This window comes from Microcaecilia unicolor, chromosome 9 (assembly GCF_901765095.1).
Source record: "Microcaecilia unicolor chromosome 9, aMicUni1.1, whole genome shotgun sequence".
Classification (NCBI taxonomy): Eukaryota; Metazoa; Chordata; class Amphibia; order Gymnophiona; family Siphonopidae; genus Microcaecilia; species Microcaecilia unicolor.
In genome coordinates, this window is record NC_044039.1 from 87,557,492 (window position 1) to 87,579,818 (window position 22,327).

The 22,327-nt window shown below is 43.3% G+C and overlaps 1 protein-coding gene across 3 annotated transcripts in view; it reads right to left on the bottom strand.

Moving 5' to 3' along the window:
- FMN1 (formin 1) overlaps positions 1 to 22,327 on the bottom strand; it is a 169,348-nt gene that overhangs the window by 90,264 nt on the left and 56,757 nt on the right. For all 3 annotated transcript variants that reach the window (XM_030214200.1, XM_030214199.1, XM_030214201.1), the window contains 3 exons: positions 13,472 to 13,616; positions 6,333 to 6,420; positions 1,803 to 1,864 (listed from right to left, as the gene is read on the bottom strand). In XM_030214200.1, the coding sequence (XP_030070060.1) occupies positions 1,803 to 1,864; positions 6,333 to 6,420; positions 13,472 to 13,616 (295 nt within the window). The remainder of the gene's footprint in view (positions 1 to 1,802; positions 1,865 to 6,332; positions 6,421 to 13,471; positions 13,617 to 22,327) is intronic.

Sequence of the window (22,327 nt, forward strand, 5' to 3'; positions counted from 1 at the left end):
ATAGGGAGAATATGTAATCGTTATTGAACCAACAGTATACGTCCACATTTTATCAAAATGACATCTTTTTTTTAATGAATTTTTCTTCTTTTTTTTCTTTAATTTAGAAATATACACAGAAGGAGACCCATAACACCAACATTAATTCATGTTTCACCCAACAGGCTGTCTCAAGGTCGGTCTCCAGTCAGGTTCCTTCCCATGGTGAGCATGTTATGATGTTATATATCTGTAACCCACTTGTGCTGTGAACTACTGGATTGCTATGTTTCCTGTGGTAGTCCTGCTGATATTGGTCACCTTTGAGCAAATGCTATCTGCTCCCCATTGTCTCATGAGCTTTTCTTACTGGCTGTGCTCTGGTAAGCAGTCTCCTCCCATTGTGTACCCGAGGTAAAAGAATCTTCATCTGTGCAACTTACACTTATAATCCTTCTACTGAGCCCCTTTCAAACCTCAGAGGTGCATTGCATTTTCACCAAACGTATAATCCCAATTATCGCTAGCAAGCCTGTGTGGCTGAATTCCCTAGCCTTTCCTGTCTGAGGGTGCTGAATGAAGAACAGAGTCACTGCCCCTGCAGACATGAGTATTTTAATTGTAACTGTATTTTCTTTCGGATTATTTGCATTAAAGAACAATTGGAACTAGAGTTTTGAGTCTCTACATGGTGATGCTAAAAAATACTGGTTCAGCTCTTTGTCAGAGACAGAAGAGAAAGTGATTGATTTTAGGTCTGAGAAGAAGAATATCCCCCCTTCTACTGTAAGTAGCAGGGGGCATGTCAGGAAAAAACTATTTTCAATAAAACCTTTCAGAATCCTATCTCACTCAATAACCAACACAAAGATTGCACCAATGTAGTTCAGTTTGATGATTCCACTCAAAGTCCCAAAGAAGGTAGTCAAGTTTACCTTCTCATAATGATCTACGAGTCTTTTGCCCATTCACGGATCTCACAGTTAAGAATATAAAACATTCCTGAATTAAACTCTGGAATTCGTTGTCAGAGAATGTAGTAAAAGCAGTTAGCTTAGCGGGGTTTAAAAAAAGGTTTGGATGGTTTCCTAAAGGAAAAGTCCATAGACCATTATTAAAATGGATGTGGGAAAAATCCTCTGCTTATTTCTAGGATAAGCAGCATAAAATATATTCTACTTTTTTGGGATCCTGCCCAGTACTTGTGACCTGGACTGACCACTGTTGGAAACAGGATGTTGGCTTGATGGACCTTCAGTCTGTCCCAGTATGGCAATACTTCTGTACTTATGAGGCCAGTCGAGACCTGGTTTCAACAAAATTCTTTAAATGAATTGGATCCACAAACACATATGTTTTACCCTCAAACTTAATATATTTACACGAATATTGTAGGAAAAAGGGCCCTCTCTTAGGGCTACTAACTAAGGTCTAAGGACCAAAAAGGCCTTTCTCCTAAGTTGTGTTTCCCTAGAGAAGTCAGGAACTACAGAAACTTTCAGATCCAAATACATTTTTCCCCAATATTCAAAACCATTTAACTGGCCTGGAACGGGACCTGATTCTTCTCCAACCTTCTGCAGCACCTCCTGACTTTTCTGCAGTGCTACTGGCCCGCTCCGATGATGCCAGTGATAAGAGCGGTTCTTCATTCTCTCAGCTGCAGGCTTATGATACATTCTCCAGAAACTACACAGCCCTAGTGGGCAGATATGATGGACTCCTTTCCACCAAACCAGTTTCAATTCCAATACAAATGAGGGTATGTCAGATAATCTAATGATCTAATTGACTAGCTACTCTCTAGTGGCAGATGTACTTACATTCTCATACAGGGCTTCCAGTGTCTCCAGGTCAACTATGGAATCATCCAAATTTAACACAGCTGCAAAAAATCAATGTAAAAAGGTGTACATTAGAAAATATATTTATATCCAAAGCAGTGAATTCTTATTAATTCAGATTGAGATAAATATTCAAAGGAATCTAGTCAGCTAAGTAAGGAACCAGCTGAAAGACTGAAATTTTGCCAGTATGAATGGCTATAGGTTTTCACTAAGTAGTTAAATTTAACTACTCAAAGTCTGGGCCACCTTGGGGTCAGGGTTAGGTGAGGCTGAATTATGGCTTGATGACTGCTAATTTGTTATAGTCAGTTTTTGCATCTTCATAGATTTTGCAGTGATTTTGCCGATTTCAAAGAAAAGACCATAGAGATGTTATCTAGATTTCAAAGCAGGGGATACCCTAAAAAAATGTATTTAAGAAGGGTATAACAAGGCAAAGCAGGCCAATAGGAATGAATTAATACAAATGAAAAATAGTATGTATACTGAAGTTTTCAAATCTATCCAAAGACATAAGGAAGACTCTTACAAAGCACTAGCATATTGTACAAAGTCACAATTGTTTTAAAAATACACATTGACACACAGTAGCTTACTTAAGAAAGAGAGGCATCATCAGTTAGCAATGAAGAAGAGACTAGACAAGGTCATTTTAAATATGGCAAGTTCAGTTTGTGTGTATTCATTAAATATTACCTTTTTCAAAAATCCTTCAACTGGTACGTTTTTAAACTCAGACACAGATCTAACTGTCATGTGACCTCATTCTCAAGAGTTTAAACTCACCTTACTTTACTCAATACGTATACCTCAGATGAGTTTAATCTAAACGAGAGATAAAGTACACAAGTATTAAACTAACCCTGTACCTCTATTTCTAGTAAACAGAATACGAAATCCTCTAAAAAAATTTAACTCAGAGATGAAAATGTGTTAAGCAGAAAAACTACACATTTATTGTTCTTTTCAAATATCTATTTGCAGAAAGAACAAAGTAATTCTGAAATTTTCCACAAGGAAACGTTTATCAGATAAGCATAGCAATATTCTACATATAACTTAATCAAATTGATGCTATTTGAATTGAAATAATATCATGAGAATGATACTTTGTGTAATCTTTTTGTCAGATAGTACCAGTCACTTTGGCCGAAGCTGGTAAGTATATAACTTTATTATTTCCCTTTCACCTCTCCTTTAACGTCTGTATTATTACTTTCAAAGTCCTTTGTTTCATTCTTCTTGTATTACTCTTAAATTTGGATTACAATGTAGCTGAGGTCTTCCAGCTTTCTTAAATTAGTCTTCTTTCTTGGTCTTTCTTTCAGTTGGGTACCATCGCTTCCTTTTCAGACAGACTTGACAGTAGAACTGGTCCGGATACCTACTACACTGCCTTAAAAAACTCAAATGAAAAGCCCTGCATGTAAATCTTTTTTATTACTTCCATCGAAGCGGCTGCGTCTTTGAAAGCCCTGCCCGTCTTTAGCCTTCCCTTCGAGAGTTCGTTCCCTCAGAGTCAGTCCCGCCCTCACGGAAATGAAGTCAGAAGGCGGGACTGACTGAGGGTACAAACTCACAAAGGGAAGGCTAGAGACGGGCAGGGCTTTCAAAGATGCGGCCGCTTCGACAGAGGTAATCAGCACCGGCGGGGAGGACATGCGAGGGGATGTTGGGTGAGTGGGCCTGGAGGGAAAGTGGCTGGGCCTGGGCCCATCCAGGCCCGCCCGTGGCTACGTCCTTGTGATAATATCTAAATCATTTAAACTCAGTGAGATACCTCAAGCCCAGTCTCTCAGTCAACCTAGTGCCAAAATCAACCGCGGGGCTCTTTGAAATTAACTAACCAGTCTTCATACAGACATACAATTCCAAGCCTCAAATTACAATTTTATTCTAGTTTAAAGCAATTTTTAAAAAACTTTTCTGGACGGATTATCACTAAACATGTCCTTTCAGTAACTAATCACAAACCCAACTGACTAAATCTACCATTTAGAATTTTTCCTATGTAACTCTCGGTCTCAAGCTGAATGCCACGAGCCCCTGCACCAAATCAACTCAAACAACACAAATGCAGTTCTACAACACCTTAAACATTTCCAAAACATACACTTCTTCAATACAGCATAAACTAAGTATATTTTCATACCTTTTTTTCTCTTGTTTCACAAATATCTTCTTCTATACCTTAGCATGCACCTGCTGCACGGCTCTGCCATGAGCCAGCATCTGGGTCGTGCCATCTCTTCTCCTCCTGCCTGTTTCGGATACGTGTGTAGGTTCACATTCCCCAGCCCATCTAGCACAAAACAAAAAAATGATAGGAGAGTGCACCGGAGCACTTCTCCTCACGGCTCCAGTCTCAGACTGCCTCCCCTTCTTTTAGGAACTGGCTCTGCTTATTAAAATTGGGCCAGATCCTTTAAGACCCAGGATCCCTGCGCCTTTGCCCATGCACAAGTGCCTGACGTCATCAATGACATCAGACGCTGACGCAGCACTTAGAGCTCTCCCGGCTTTCATGCCAACATTACCTCCATGTCAGTGCTCTCCGCCCCCAAAGAAATGCCGGCACACACCGGACCGCCCATGACTCTTTCCCCATGCGGCCCCCTCTGTCTCCAAAAGAAACCTAAAACTCCGGTGCTGCCAAACACCGCCCACATGCACTGGACTCCTGAGGCTTCCTCCCAACATGCGGCTCTCTCTCTCTGTGGCTGCTCTGCTGCTGCCCGGTTCCCAATGCCACTACAACATCATCATTCAGCCCCTGCACCACCGCCTAGACCTAGCCAAAACAGCACAGACCCGAGGCCTACCAGCGCCCCCAGATAATTAAAGTGTTTTTAACCCTTCGGGGTTACAGTAATATAGATGGAACGATCTAAGTAATTATACGCCCTGCAGGACTGGCCGTGGAAACAGGCCTCTCTAGCTGCTTCCTCACTAGGACAGTTGTAAGTATGACCCAGGTGAAGGTCAAACTCCTTCAGGCTTCTACTGCCCCCCTTTCAGGTTGCAGCATATTTTACCTAAAACTAGATTCAGACTTGCAGCCCTTGCGCTCATTCGACTTTCAACATCTGGTTCTTCCCTCCCCAAAACTTGCACATTATGAATCCACACATCATTCTGCCTTCTTTTATTTATAGCACCCAAACTATGGAATGATCTTCACCCTCCCTAAGATTTGAACTTTCCTTCCCCTCAGTTTAAGACCTAATTGAAAATTAATTTCTTCTCATTGGCCTTTAATATCACATCTAATGAGGACTGATGCTGTAGACCCGAGAACCCGGCAGACGGGATTGAGGAAACTGTGTAAACTGAATGTAAGCGATTTGACTGTGACAACGGTTGAACAATCTAACACCTGGCGTTCCTTCCCTCCAATGGTTTTAAATGTTTTCCTTGTAAACTGCTTTGATCTTTTACTAGAAATAGAGATATATCAAACATGTTACTAAACTCTGACACAGGTGCAGTAGTGAAACACAGTCTATGTTGGGTCCATTCTAATAAAACTTGCTTGTCTGGTTCACCAGCTTTGTATGTGGGCCAGTCCTTTTCTTCCTTGTGTCTATTAGAAATCTGTTAAAAATAGGTATATAAATGTTCTAATTAATGTTCAAAGGCAGGGGCAGACTGACCATACGGGCAATTGGGCAGTGCTCAAGGGCCTAGGGCTGTGGGAAGCCAAGTGCTTCCCTCCTACATGCCTGATGTGTGATGTCATTCTCTGTCCTCTGGAACCAGAACTGGGACACGTACAGGGACGCCACGTCTCCTCCCCCTCCTGCTCTCCTGTCCCCAATCCCCCCCCCCCCCTTCGCAGGCTGGGGCACTGGCAGCTAAATTGGCCATCTGCTGTTGATGCTGGAACTTTCCTCTACTGCAGCCCAGCCCTTCTGACATCACTTCCTTTTTCCACAAGTGTGGGCCGCTGCAGAGGGAAGTTCCATTGTCAGCGGCAGATAGCTGATTTAGCTGCAAGACTAAAGGAAAAGGTCAGTGGCAGGGGGAGAGGGAGGCAACAGGATTGGAGGGGAGGCAGCAGCAGGACTGGGGGAGGCCCAATGGTGATCATTGCCCAGGGGCCAAACCACTCAGTCCGCTCCTGTTCAAAGGACACGATATATACACCAAAATCCCAAAGTTAGATGCTTAAGCCATTTGAAAACTGGACTTTATATATGCAAGTGGCATGTTGGGCATAAAATTATAACTGGGTATGTTTTCCTGAAAATCTGCAGGACACCAGATTCTCATTTCAATTAAAATTAATTGAACATCATTTTAAACAAGCAGAATGCACCTCCTCCAGGGTGACATCTATTATTTTCAGACAAAAGTGATAAATAAAAGCCAAGAGGAAGAGAGGGAAGCGGAGAGGTGGTACATGCAAAGCAGGTACTCACCTTTCTGGAGTTTTTTAAAAAATAAATTAAACAAAACAAGCTAAATACAGACCTGTTCATCATATCATATCACAAAGGTATTCACCTTTCTGGATGTCTTTCATATCCAAATGTAAACTGGAGATTAGGATCCCCACAGCCTGTGATCTCTTGCCATCCAGTAGTTTGATGACCTAGAATAAAGACATTGAGCCTTACAGAAAGTTCTTTTGTATGTATGCCCTGGGACTTTGAAAACTTAGGCCTATATGCAATGGTGTACAAAACTAGAGCAGATACAGTAATTCAGGTTCATTTTGCAATTAAAAAAAAAACTTGGATGACATAAAAAATAATAGAAAATCAAAACAGTACAAAAGAGACAGAGAATAAGCGTAAAAGAACAAGTGAAAACCTGTTCCAATACACAATACAAAAGTATGGAGTTGAGACAAGTACATAAGTATTGCCATACTGGGACAGACCAAAGGTCCATCAAGCCCAGCATCCTGTTTCCAATAGTGGCCAATCCAGGTCACAAATACCTGGCAAGATCCCAAAGAGATCTCACAACAGAAAAAAGTGCATTTGATTCAGTTGATTTGGAGTTGTTGTTGAAATTGCAACAGTTGGGAATAAGTGGAGATGTATATCGCTAGTTTTTGTCCTACTTATTGGGACATACGTTGCATGAGAAGAGTGGGGAGACAGTATCTCAAGAGGTGCATGTGGACAGAGGTGTGCCACAGGACTCTGCCCTGTCAGTGACATAACATAGTAACATAGTAGATGACGGCAAAAAAAGACCTGCATGGTCCATCCAGTCTGCCCAACAAGATAAACTCATATGTGCTACTTTTTGTGTATACCCTACTTTGATTTGTACCTGTCCTCTTCAGGGCACAGACCGTATAAGTCTGCCCAGCACTATCCCCGCCTCCAAACCACCGGCTCTGACACAGACCGTATAAGTCTGCCCAGCACTATGGGGGTTAGGTTAAGAAATTATTAAAAATGCAGTTGTCTGTGGAAACCTTTATGTAGGAGCAATCTTTGCTTAATCTACTGAGAAAGAGGTATAAGTAGCTGACAGTTTGTTTGTGATATATGGAATGTGATTGTTTTTTTCCTGAGTTTGTTTTTACTATGTATGTTATTTTTGTAAATCACCTAGGTTAGAGGTGATATATACATTTTTCAAATAAAGGAAGAAATAATCCTGATACATCCACATTTGGAAATAAAATTCTGTTGCAGTTGCCAGAAGCTGTTGCAATTGCTTATATTTTTCAAAAAGGAGAAAGCCAAGACAGCTACAATCTAACCCAGTATTAACCAAAATCATTGTCTTTCTCCTGCTATACACCTATCTCCCTGGAAAGCGAAGACACTTTCCTGTAGCAGGTATTCTCCGAGGACAGCAGGCTGATTGTTCTCACACGTGGGTCGACGTCTGCGGTGGCCCAGGAATTGGAAATTTTGCAAGCAAAATAAACAAAAGGTTTTGCCAGAGAGTTCTGGTGTGCGAATCGCACGCACCGCGCATGCGCGGACGATTTCCCGCCCGTCGCACGAGTGTGTACCTCAGTTTAATGAAAAAGCATAAAATTAAGCAAACAAACAACAACAACTCCAAAGGGGAGGTGGGCGGGTCTGCTGTCCTCGGAGAATACCTGCTACAGGTAAGTATCTTCGCTTTCTCAGAGTACAAGCAGGCTGCCTGTTCTCACATGTGGGGTATCCCTAGCACCCAGGCTCACTTAAAACAATGAACATTGGTCAATTGGGCCTCACAACGGCGAGGACATAACACAGATTGACCTGAAACCATAAGCAACTAACTGAGAGTGCAGTCTGGAACAGAACAGAAAAGGGTTTGGGGGGTGGAGTTGGATTCTAAACCGCAAACAGATTCTGTAGCACCGACTGCACAAACCCACTGTTGCGTCGGGTATCCTGCTGAAGGCAGTAGTGAGATGTGAATGTGTGGACTGATGACCACGTTGCAGCCTTGCAAATCTCTTCAATAGAGGCTGACTTTAAATGAGCCACTGACGCAGCCATGGCTCTAACATTATGAGCCGTGACATGGCTCTCTAGAGTCAACCCAGCTTGGGCATAAGTGAAGGAAATGCAATCTGCTAGCCAGCTGTCTTTGTGTTCAACAGAGCTCCAATGATTTCCAACTATTGAACTGGGGTGAGATGGGACTTGGAATAATTGATCACAAACCCCAGTAGCTCTAGCACCAGAATAGTCATTCGCATGGACCGTAGAGCGCCTGCCTCCAAGGTACTCTACACCAGCCAATCATCGAGATAAAGGAACACATGCACTCCCAGTCTGCGAAGCGACACTGTGACTACCGCCAGGCACTTTGTGAACACTCTGGGCGCAGACACCAGACCAAAGGGCAGAACACAGTACTGAAAGTGCTGAGTTCCCAGCTGAAATCGAAGATACTTCCTGTGAGCTGGGAGTATCGAGATGTGTGTGTAAGCATCCTTTAAGTCAAGGGAGCATAGCCAGTCGCCTTCTTGAATTATGGGAAGAAGGGTGCCTAGGGAAACCATCCTAAACTTTTCCCGGACTAGAAATTTGTTCAAGGCCCTTAGGTCTAGGATGGGACGCATCCCCCCCTATTCTCTTTTGCACAAAGAAGTACCTGGAATAGAATCCCAGTCCTTCACCGCATTGGCCTTTAGAAGGGCGGAGAGTTCCTCTGCAAGTACCTGCTTGTGCTAGGAGCTGTAAGATTGAGCTCCCGGTGGGCAATTCAGAGGTTTCCAGATTGAGGGTGTATCCTAACCGGACTATTTGAAGAATCCACCGGTTGGAGGTTATGAGAGGCCACCTTAGGTGAAAAAAGATCAACCTCCCCCCAATTAGCAAGTCGTCCGGCACGGACACTTTTATTGAGGCTATGCTTAACTGGAGCCAGTCAAAAGCCCGTCCCTTGCTTTTGCTGGGAAGCAGAATGGGCCTTAGTCGCACGCTGTTGACGAGAACGAGCACGCTGGGAATGAGCCTGGGTAGGCTGCCGAGAAGCAGGAGTGTATGCCTAGAATAGGAGTAGTGAGCACTCCTCTTCCCGCCAAAAAAGCTCCTAGATGAGGAGGCAGTAGCAGAAGGCGCCCGGTGGGAGAGAGAATCCATAGCATCATTGTGCTTCTTGATCTGGTCAACTAGATCCTCTACTTTTTCACCAAAAAGACTATCCCCTCGGCAAGGAACATCCGCCATTCGCTGCTGAACAGAATGATCCAGGGTCAGAGACTCGCAGCCATGAGAGTCTGCGAATCACTATACCTTGAGCAGCGATCCTGGATGCCACATCAAAAGTACCCGGCCAGGAAACTGCGACACGCCTTCTGCTGCCTGACCACCTGGCGAAAAGGCTCGGCCAACTCTGAAGGGACTGCCTCAACCAAGCCCGACAGTTGACGTATCGAGTCTCTCAAGAGCACACTCGTGAACAGCTGGTATGATTGAATCTTGGCGGCGAGCATAGCGGCCTGATACATCCCGTTCAAACAACACATAACCGAAATCACAAATGAAATCACACACAGCCTCCAAATAATGAACTCATGGGCGGACGCATTCCAATTAAAGCTAAACACAGAAAAAACACAATGTCTTATCCTGTCCTCACAATACAACACAAACAAACCCAATACCATAAACACCCCAGACTACACACTCCTGGTCTCAGACAGCTTGAAAATTCTGGGAGTCACAATTGACCGAAATCTCATACTCGAAGACCATGCGAAAAATACAGCAAAGAAAATGTTCTACTCAATGTGGAAACTTAAAAGAATCAAACCTTTGTTCCCAAGGGAAGTATTCCGCAGCCTAGTACAATCAACGGTACTAAGTCATCTAGACTACTGCAATGCTATATATGCCGGATGCAAGAACAAATCATCAAGAAGCTTCAAACTGCTCAAAACACAGCAGCCAGACTCATATTTGGGAAAGCAAAATACAAAAGCGCCAAACCCCTAAGAGAAAAACTACACTGGCTCCCACTAAAAGAACGAATTGCGTTCAAAGTTTGCACCCTGGTCCACAAAATCGTCTACGGGGAAGCCCCGATCTACATGTCAGACCTCATAGACTTGCCTAGTAGGAACGCAAAAAGATCATCACGTACATTCCTCAATCTCCATTATCTTAACTGTAACGGGCTAAAATACAAATCCATATACGCGACCAGCTTTTCATACATCTGCACGCAGCTATGGAACGCACTATCGAAGTCCATAAAAACAATGCAAGACCTATCCATCTTCCGAAGGCTACTGAAAACAGATCTTTTCAAGAAGGCATACCATAAACATCCATCTTAAATACAAAATAATAACATTATACACGATTTATACAAAACCGAACTTTTATCGCATGACTGCTTAACCTATTTGCTATTAATGATCAAACACTACCACTTTAAACCTTATGTCGAATAGGGTCTCTCTATAGTCAATGACCTAATGTCTGTTACAGACTAATTTATTACTCAGGAACCTTCTTGCAATACCATAATGTATTCTTCTTTATCATGTATGTATGCACATGGTATATATATATACCATGATCTGTTTCACAGATATTATGTTCCATGTATGCTACCATATATGGATACACTATGTATGTTACCATGTATGTATGCACCTTAATTCAATACCATTTATAACACACTTCTGACATCATTTCCTTAGCCTCCCCAAGCCTCTTATACCGGGCGCCTATGCAGCCAATGACCTTGCACAGAAGAACACTGGGACAGAGAAAAGGCAAAAAGAGGGTGGGACTGAAACTTAATCATATCCTATATAATAATTCTCACCTCCAACGTTCTATGCGTTTGGCTGCCTGTGTCCGTGGCTTTCTTCGGAGTTGGTCTGCTAGGCTCTGAAGCCCTGGCTGATGCCACTGTTGCCATTGTGGCCACACCCCTGGGGGGCAGGGCTGACCTGGGAGGGGGCGGGGCGCGAGACTTCTTACCTTAGGTGCCAGGAAGCGGGTAACCACCCTACCAACGGTAAGTAGAGACATAGCGAATAAGTGAACGGCTGCTGTAGCTATAACAAGAACTGGCTAGCGGTGCCAAAGGCGGATCTCAAGCCTGCGCGTCTGTGAAGACAAGGTTGAAAAGAGGACTTCCTCCGCCGGAGTGGAAACCCCACCCACCTCTACGCCGCCCTCGCCCCCTTAAGTGAGTTGGGTTCAAGGGATTGGTCCAGGCAAGATAGGGAAAGCACGAATAGCAGGTGGAAAGAAGGAGCGGTGCTCCATGAAGGTGACCATTGCTCGACTGAAAAGTCATTAAACCAACCTCCTTGGAAAGGTCAGTGTTTAACTGTTGCTCTTTGCTCCTGGAAGAGGTTGCTGGTTGCGAGAGTAACGACCTTTGGGGCTTAGGCGTGGTCATCGTCATCATGCCCTTGCATGAGTTATGACTATCACATAGCAAACCTTACACTTTGCTGTTCCTTATACTAGCGAGAGGCCGTATTTCCTAATAGCAAATGCTGAACTGGTTCCCTATTAGCATAACTCGCTATCTGCACAGTTCCTAAACTCGGACGGAGGGAGGGAGGGAGGGGGACCCTGAAACTCGGAGGGAGGGAGAGAGGGGATGACCCTGAAACTGGGAGGGAGGGAGGGAGGGCCCCTGGCACACACTCTCATTCTCTCACACACACACTCGCACCCAGTCTCACTCTCTCTCTCTGTCACAAACACACACTCGCACATTCACTCTCTCTCTCTCACACAAATTCACTCTCACACACACTCTCTCTCAAACATACACACTCCGAGGAAAACCTTGCTAGCGCCCGTTTCATTTCTGTCAGAAACGGGCCTTTTTTACTAGTATATTATAAAATACATGCATATGTGCTTATCCTTGTTGACACATGCATGCACTTGAATTACAGTACTCCTGTCTCACAGCAAGTGTAAATGTGTGTGCATCTTTTGTGTGATAATTTTATAAATGCACAAGTCACATAGGTTACCAATATAAAATAAAATGGGGTTGATATTCAAAAGAGTTTAATTGGGCAGGAGATGCTCCTTCCTGGTTAAACCCCGCTGAGCTAGACAGCTGCCAGTGTTTAAGGGCACTTAACTGGATAGTGCAGCTGAATATCACTGCTAACTTGCAATTGCCTAACCAGCTGGTTAGCAGAGGGCTGGGGGCAGAGATAGGACAAAACACCAACTTAGATTATTAGCAGCAATATTTAGTCCTCTAACTTGCTAAGTAAGCTCATAAAGTGAGGACAGCAAAATAACTATCATAATTTAATACTCCGAGTTAACCAGACACCGGTCTGAATATTGACCGGTACCCGGTTAACTTCCAAGTAAGCGCACACACACTTGGATATTCAATGCCAGAAGCTGCGAATGTCCCTGCACTGAATATCCGGGATCAGGTCAGCCTATGGCTGGAAATGGCTTGCAAGCTGCTTACTGCCGCGGGCTGACTATTACCCCCAATAAACATGCCTATTCACTTTGACAGCCTTGGCATCTTGCTCGTAAAATTACTAAACAACCCCCCCCCCCCCACACACACACACAGCATGAACAATTTGAGAGAATTTGCTGAGAGTCTGTAGTTGGGTTTGGAAGTGCTTACTGTAAGACTGCAGGCTTGTGTGTGAGGACTTGCTTCAGGATTGCTATGTGGTTTGCTCTGTGACTGCAGATGCTTCTCCAAGCAATAGAATACCAAGGGCAAGGCGGGGCGGTGGAGGAGGTCCACCCCGGATGCGGGCAGCAAGGGGGTGCAATGAGCAGTTGCGCGGCTGTTGACTCTTCTGGTTCCCTGCCCCCTCTGTTGTCAACTTCCTGTTCTGGGGCAGGGGACCAGCAGAAGCAACAGCTGCACGACTCCTCAGTGCACCCTCTTGCTTGGAGGAGGGAGGGCGGGGGTGGGGGGGTGGGGGGAACAACATGCTTGGAGGAGGGGAGTGCTCCATCCCGGGTGGCAACCAAGCTAGGTACATCACTGTGGGTCTGTGAATGTTTCCTGTTTTACTGGGGATGCATGAACACTCGCTGTGTATCTACAGGCATTCCCTGTGTGGCTACAAGTGGGTTTACATGAAGATCACTGTAAGATTGAAAGTATTTTAAGTATCCTGTTTCATAACTGCAGGAGTCTGTACATTAATGCAATTCTTATTTAGTCACACTTCTGACATACAAAAATAATAAAGTTACCTTTTTGGCTTTGACTTTTTTTTCATATGACTCTGACAGTGGTTTCCTCTTCTCCTGAAAAGCAGCTTTGGAAAACAAGTCCTCAAATTCCTCAGTGTCATGAATTTTAGGTTCTTCTAGGGATACCCATAAACTTGGATTAGCACTGTCAGTGAAAACAAGGGAATTCCATAAGACTCTATTAGAAATGCCAGCGAAAACAAAAGAATCCCACAGGATCTGGTCAACAGTGTTACTAAAACTCAAAAGATTTCCACGAGTTTGCAGCAAAATCAAAAGTGTAACTTATTCTCTCCCTACAATGACCAAATGAGCAATGCACATCCCCCTACCCCAGAAAAACTGAAACAAACAGTGTAACTTGTTCCCTCCCTAGGATGATCAGAAGAGCAAGTCAAGTCTCCTTCCTGGCTCAGTTCTGGAAGAAAAGTCTTCTCCAAGGCTGAGCATTTTCTTGATGTAACAATGCCAGTATAATAGCACAGTATGCAGATGATGAACTCAGCTACTGAGAAAGAAAATATTAATTACTCCTTTCTCTAAGACAATGTTTCTCATCCATCAGGCATGCCAAGAAAGTTTTGCTCAGATCAAGACCAGCACATGGTCTCTACTCTCAATATCTCACCACAAAATGTATTAGTGCTGGCTGAGCACATGTATGGTCAGGCATGAATCTCTGTCCTAGATACAGTATGAATCCGAGAGTGTGGGAATTCATGGTCAGCGTGCTGGGCTTGGATAGCCAGGCCCTCATGTATTCAACACAAACACACTCACCATTACCTTCTCTTTCCCCTACACTGAATCCTTTCAGTCTCTGTCTTATTTCCAGACTAAGTAACCTGGGAAAAATGTGTTAACGAGGTAGGGCCATGTCCATTTTTCATCTACGCATCATACTGTATAATCTCCTCAAGGACAAGGTAGTCTGAAGATACCGAGCTCAGTGGTCATTATGGCCATATAGAAGATTACCTCAGTTCTCTGACAGACAGGTCTCGTATCATACCTAGTCATTGTCAAGATCCTGAACTCATCATATTTTCTGGCTTTAAGTTCATTTCAAACCTCAGTGGCCACAATTGCTGGAATGGGGCAGGCCACCTTCCTTCTATGTTTCCACTATCTACTAAGAGCCTTGAGGAGCTGGGTTAGGAATTTTATCAAGTTCACTAATCAGAGGCAACAAAGGCAAGGTCTCAAAAAGAACATTTATAACATGGCTCGGTATCTATTTATTTGTTTATACAATTTATATTCTGCCAAATCCAGTCAAATGGCAATATGAGACATAGAAGTGTATTTTCAAAGCACTTTATAAAGTTGATTAGTAACCTATACAACTTTATAAGTCTAAGTGCTTTGAAAATGAGCCCCATAGTACAATAAAAACATCTATACCATCTAAAAACAAACAAACACAACACATACATAACCTAGCTGGTTGACATGCAGGCTATTATCCAGTACCATAGGCATTTACAACCAACCATACTTTCAAGTGTTGGTGATGGGAGCAACTCACTGCATATAATATTGTGTTGGTTATCTTCTGTTACAGTAAATTCTCAGTCCACAATGGCAATTTCACTCCCTGAATGGGCGGGTGGTTTGTAACACCCATGACTATTCTGAATATGATGCCCAAGGTCTAAGTCATGGTTCCCACTGTATACCCTGTCTCACTTTGCTCTCTTCCAGTCATTTGAAGAGGGCATATTTGACTGTGGATGGCTTACAAAGTCAAGTTACTATGCAACCATGTAAGTCTAAGGGCTTTGAAAATAAGTCTTTATGTCTCAGGGAGATCTCATTTATGCTAAGCAGATGCACAGTCCCTCATGTATTCAATAATGTTACAGCGAAACACTATTTCTATGCGACCCATTATTGCACGGGTCTGGATAATGCGCGAGGCAACATGTCTCCCAGTTTTGTACATGGGGCTTGTTAATACGCGCTCCCTACTTTAAATTCTCTCTTTGACAGGTCTTCAGCAGCAACAGCAATTCACACAGGCCATCTGCCCAAGCTCTGTGGTGTGCCTTGCCCTTGCAGAAGCAGGAAGTTAGGTCAGAAGAGTGAAGGGCACCGCAGAGAGCATCTCCAAGCTTGGGCAGACCCCCATGTGAATCACTGCCACTGCCAAAACCTGGGCAGAGAAAGGATTTAAGGTAGAGAGTGCTGGACCTTGGACCAGAGGAGAGGGCTGAGGGAGGGAGTCAGTCTACCCCTGCCACTGCGTTAAAAAAAAAAGGTATCCTCAAGTCTCCGCAATTTGAGTAGGCATGATGATTCATTTATACATGCACCAATAATAAGTGGTTCAAGGTCCTTGCCTCCCATGTACCGCATGCTATTGATGCTCCACTGTACTCTTGTTTATGATATCTTTGTTGCTGTTCTATGCTGCCCTTCCTATTATGTATTGTCCTTATTTGAAAATGTATTGCATTCATCTCTGATTTGATTTGTTAATAACTGGAACTTTGTATGTGGTATATGAAATGCTCAAAAAATTAATAAATAAAATAATTCTTGGCAAGGATAAACTATCAACCAAGCTCTCTAGCTAGCATAAAAACCAGTTTTAAACATATAAGCTCTCATTCTCTGCGCTACTGAACCTAATTACCATGGCTTGGCCAATTTCAAGTTTAATTATACTTGCTATACCGCCAAATAGCAGTGGTTTACAATAAGAGACAGATACAAAGGAGGAAGTAAAAGTTACAAATTATGTAAGACAGAAAATCATAAAGGAAAAATTGTGTGTTCTTCAGCCCAGACTGCCACACCTGCTCTCTCTTTTCTTTGGGTTACTCAGCTTCCAGAGGCACTGGTGAAAAGGAATATTTTGAGACCCTTTTAAACATTAAGGAGGCTCCAGATGCAAATAGGCTGGTAGTGAGTTCTACAGTGTAAGTCCAGTTACATTGAAAATAGAATTGCAAATTGTGTTCAAAACAGATTTGATGGTAAGAGGGTATAACTGATTGGTTTTGTTGAGTAGAACATGATATTCTCTGGAGGTGAATCAGGCTGTAAGTATTCCAGGGATGGCAGTATTCCAGGGATGACTCAGATGCTTTTGGTGAGGGTGGATCACAGGATGTGCTGGTCGGGGAAAACTAATTAATGCTGTCCTCCTAGTAAGAGGTAATGGAGGAACCAGAGAATAATGGTCTCAGCATAGTGGCAATACAGGTGAGGAGTGATCTAGCAGTGGTGGGATGTCCTCCATCTGATCTTGGACCTATGGTTGTGAGGGCTCTTTGTTTTTTTTTTTTTGCATATCCTGTAGGAACAGACTGAGCAATGAGAAGACCTCCCCATGAGAGGGTGTAGATGTTTGTGGTTGTAGAATAATATACCAAAGCATCCATATAATAGCTTCACCACATATCTTATCTCCTGTATCTTACTTACAGTCAGCCTGAAGACCTACAATGCTGAGAAAATGTTTGTGAACTTCAAGTCTAATATTGAGACTTGGTGGTTCTTACCAAGATACCCTTGTTTAATTAAAACTGTCTTATCCAATCACAGAAATAATATTAAACAATTTGTATTTACTGAGACAATAATATACAAATTATGAATAATAAAAATAATTCTGAATCAGTAAGTGAAACAGTAAGCAAACCCATAGTTTTCTAAGCACAGTTAGATAAATAGATTCAGGTGCATAAATAATCAACTAACAAATGAACCACCCTGCAGAGAAAATCTACATGAATAAGTACTGGCATTTTGCCTACATAAAAGTCTAAAAAGGTTTTTAAATTTGGTCTCCACCATAAAAGTTAGTGGGAATACATTATGCTATAAAAACAAGAAATTGCAGAAGACCTACGAAAGAATAGTTGACGATCATCTGTTTGGACAGGGTTACAAGACCATTCCTAAACAGTTAGGGCTCCATCCATTCACAGTCAGGTGGCTACAAGTGGAAAAAGATGAAGACTACGGTCTACCCAGGAATGGTCTTATCTACCAAAAATCGGCTGAACAGCAAACAGCAAAATCATCCACAAAACCACAAAGAAATGGAAAATGAATATTTAAAAATCTGCAGGCTTTTCTTATCATGGTTGCTCAAGGCAGTAGTGAGATGTGAACGTGTGGACTGAAAATCATGTTGCAGCCTTGCAAATCTCTTCAATGGAAGCTGACTTCAAGTGGGCTACTGAAGCAGCCATGGCTCCAACATTATGAGCTGTGACATGACCCTCCAAAATCAGCCCAGCCTGGACACAAGCGAAGGAGATGCAATGGTGTGTTTCCTGATGGTGACACGAAGGATATGCAATGGTGTGTTTCCTGATGGTGACCCCCATCCTGTTGGGATCAAAAGAAACAAACAACTGGGCGGAATGTCGGTGGGGCTTCATCCACTCCATGTAAAAGGCCAACACTCTCTTGCAGTCCAAGATGTGTGGAAGCTGCTTTCACCAGGATGAGCATGAGGTCGGGGAAAGAACGCTGGCAAGACAATCAACTGGTTCAGATGGAACTCTGACACCACCTTCGGCAAGAACTTAGGGTGCATGCGGAGGACTACTCTGCTGTGATTAAACTTAGTATAAGGTGCATCCACTACTAAGGCCTGAAGCTCACTGACTCTACGAGCTGAAGTAACAGCCACCAAGAAAACAACCATCCAGGTCAAGTACTTCAGATGGCAGGAATTCAGTGGCTCAAAAGAAGATTTCATCAGCTGGGTGAGAAGGACACTGGTGGAGGTCTGACAGGGGGCTTTGACAAAAGCAAACCTCTCATGAAGCGAAGAACTAAAGGCTGTCCAGAGATAGGCTTACCTTCTACACGCTGATGATAAGCACTAATTGCATTAAGTTGAACCCTTATGGAGTTGGTCTTGAGACCAGACTCTGACAAGTGTAGAAGGTATTCAAGTAGGGTCTGTGTAGGACAAGAAAGGGGATCTATAGCCTTGCTGTCACACCAGATGGCAAACCTCCTCCATTTAAAAGAGTAATACCTCTTAGTGGAATCCTTCCTGAAAGCCAGCAAAACATGGGAGACATCCTCCGAAAGACCCAAGGAAGCAAATTCTAGACTCTCAACATCCAGACCGCAAGAGCCAGAGACTGGAGGTTGAGATGAAGAAGTGACCCCTCGTTTTGTGTGATGAGGGTCGGAAAACACTTCAATCTCCATGGTTCTTCAGAGAATAATTCCAAAAGAAGAGGGAACCATATCTACCAAGTCCAGTAGGGCGTGATCAGAATCATGGTTCCGTGGTCTTACTGGAGTTTCAACAAAGTCTTTCCCACTAGAGGTATCGGAGGATACGTACACAGAAGGCCTGTTCCCCAATGTAGGAGGAGGCATCTGATGCTATTCTGTTGTGGGCCTGAAGCCTGGAACAGAACTGAGGGACCTTTTGTTTGACCTGTGTGGCAAAAACATCCATCGAGGGGGTGCCCCACAATTGGAAGATCTTGTGGGCTCTGCCCATATTTAGAGACCACTTTTGAGGTTGCATTATCCTGCACAGCCTGTCAACCAGGTCGTCGTTTACGCCCGCCAGATAAGTGGCTTGGAGAAACATGCCGTGTTGGCAAGCCCAATGCCACATCTGGACAGCTTCCTGACACAGAAGGCGAGATCTGGTGCCCCCCTGCTTGTTGGTTTAATACATGGCAATCTGATTGTCTGAATGAGAATAATTTGATGGGACAGCCGATCTCTGAAAGCCTTTAGAGCGTTCCACATTGTTTGGAGCTCCAGGAGATTGATCTGAAGATTCATTTCCTGGAGGGACCAAACTCCTTGAGTGTGAAGTCCATCTACATGAGCTCCCCAACCTAGGAGAGATGCATCCATCATCAGCACTTTTTGCGGCCGAGGAAATGGAAGTCCCAAGCTCAAATTGGAACGAATTGTCCACCATCGAAGAGAGTGCACAAGCTCCAGGGATACTTGGAGGACATCTTCAAGACTTCCTGTGGCTTGATACCACTGAGAAGCCAGGGTCCATTGAGCAGATCTCATGTGTAGTAGACGTGCCATGGGTGTAACATATACTGTGGAAGTCATGTGGCCCAACAATCTCAACATTTGTCGAACTGTGACCTGCTGTGATGTTTGAACCTTGGACGCTAGTGAAAAAAGATTGTCCACACGCGCCCCGTGGATGTAAGCTCAGGCATTCTTCGTATTGAGCAGGGCTCCTATGAATTCCAATTGTTGAACAGGATGGAGGTGAGACTTGGGGTAGTTGATCATGAACCCTAGTAGTTCCAGCACCTGAACAGTCATCCGCATGGACTTCCGAGCACTGTCCTTGGAGGTGCTTTTAACCAGCCAATCATCGAGATAAGGGAACACATGAACTCCCAGTCTGCATAGCGATGCTGTGACTACTGCTAGGCACTTAGTAAAGACCCTGGAAGATTATACGAGGCTAAAAGGAAACACGCAGTACTGAAAGTGATGTGTTCCTAGCTGAAACCAAATATACTTCCTGTGGGCTGGAAGTATCGGGATGTGTGTATATGCATCCTTAAAGTCCAGAGCGCATAGCTAATCATTTTCCTGAATCATGGGAAGAAGGGTGTCCAGGGAAACCATCCTGAACTTTTCTTGGACTAGGAATTTGTTCAGGGCCCTTAGGTCTAGAATGGGATGCATCCCCCCTGTCTTTTTCTAAACAAGAAAGTACCTAGAGAACAGAATCCCTTCCCTTCCTCCAAGAATGGGTGTCTTTTCCTGAGATGGTCCAGTTGCACTGGGCACAACTTTTGAAGCCACTGGGAGTCTTTGATGACATGGAAGGAAAAATGGCATTGGTGAAATGAAAAGTAGCGATGGTGCCTAAAAAAGGGAAAGGCAGCACAAAAAGGAGACCCAACAGCAGGCCTAATCCTGGTCTGCCCCAAAAAAGAAAAGAAACAAACGCGGGTAAAAAAAAAAAAAAAAAGCTAGGGACCGTAAGGGACTTTTTTTTTTTTAAACAAATTGAAGAAAATAAAGAGAAAGAAGGAAAGTGGGTAGGAAACACCGCCAAAAAGCACAAAAATAGCTCTCTCCTGGACATGAGGAGCAAGCAAAATAAAGCCACTGCTTCTCGCATGGACAAAATGAAACTGAAAGACATGGCCATGCTGCGGGCGGGAAGGCACTCGCACATGCGTATAGCGCTTGTCACGCTCCGAAAGCTCTCATTCTTTTTCTAAGGCATTTTGCTGACCTGGGTGACATGGGATGCATTTATCCACTTGTGAGAATAGTAAGCCTGCTTGTCCTTGGAGAATTTGGGTTATTCTTACCAATGTGCATTACTTTGCATTTGTCCACATTAAATTTCATGTGCCTTCTGGATGCCCAGTCTTCCAATTTCCTAAGGTCTTCCTTCAATTTATCACCAATCAAAGGCTTTACTGAAATCTAAGTACACCACATTTAGTGCTCCCCATAAATCCAACTGTTAGATCAACCAATCAAAGAAGATAATCAGATTAGTCTGATAAGACCTTCCTTACTAAAACTGTGCTGCCTCCTCGGGTCCTGAAATCCATTTGCTACCAGAAACCTCTCTATCCTCAATTTTGGAAAAATTTCTATTAATTTACTCACTATTGAGATAAGACTGAGCGGCCTGTAATTCCCAACCTCCTCCTTACTTCTACTTTTGTGGCGAGGGACCACCTCCACCCTTCTCTAGTCCTCCGGCACTATTCCCTGACTCTAGAGAAGCAATGAAAAGTTCAGCCAGCGGAGCCACCAAAAACTTTCCTCAGATGTATCCCATCCAGCCTCATCGCAGTGTCTACCTTTAGTTTAACTAGCTACCTCCAGAAGAACACAGTCTTCTGAAATTTTGTCAGGCTCTACCACACATTCTTTCTTATTGGCATTTGTCTTCTATGGTCCTACTCCAGGCTCTTCATCTGTGAACACAGAACAGAAATAAATACTTATTGAGCAATTCTGATTTTTTCTTATCAGCCTCTACATATTGTTCCCCTTCATCTTTGAGCCTCACAATGCCACTTTTGCCATTCTTCCTATCACTTACATATCTAAAGAATGTCTTGTTTCCAAATTTTACCTTATTGGCCATTTCTTCTTCCATATGCATTTTTGCTTGCCTGATTTCTTTACCAGCTGCTCTTAGCCTGTTGTCTTCTTTCTGTGATACCTTATAATTTATGAAGGCTAGCCTCTTTTCTCTTACCTTTTCAGCTTCTACTTTAGAGAACCAAAGCGGCCTTCTTTTCCTCTACGTTTGTTTACTTTCCTAACAAAAAGGTTTGTTGCCCCTAATATAGCTCTTTTCAGTTTTGACCACTGCTTTTCTACTTCCCCAAGCCGTTCTCATCCAGTTAGCAGCTCTTTTAGGTATTCCCCCATCTTGACAAAATTAGTTTTTTGAAGTCTAAAACCTTCAGTTTTGATTAAAACCTCACAACATGTCTTAATTTTGAACCACTCCTTCTGGTGATCACTAGATGCCAAATGATTACCCACTGTAACATCAGAAACACTCTCCCCATTTGTGAGCATCAGGTCCAGTATGGCTCCACCTCGTGTGGGTTCTGTTACCAACTGCTGGAACAGCTCTCCCTGTAGAGAATCTAAGACAACCCTGCAACAGGTATACCCCAATCAAAATGCGGCCTTGTGTTGAAGTTTTCCTGAATATTGCTTGAAGATTTTTTTTTGTCTTCTGATATCTACTACACTAGCTAAAAATAACTACAAGGAAAAAAAAAAAAGAAATAAATAAAACTATTCTCTTTGTTTGTGTGGTAAGAGACAGTGTTCCTCATTTCTGGTCACCTTGTTATATTTATTATTTAAATAGCTAGGTTAAATAAAAATAAG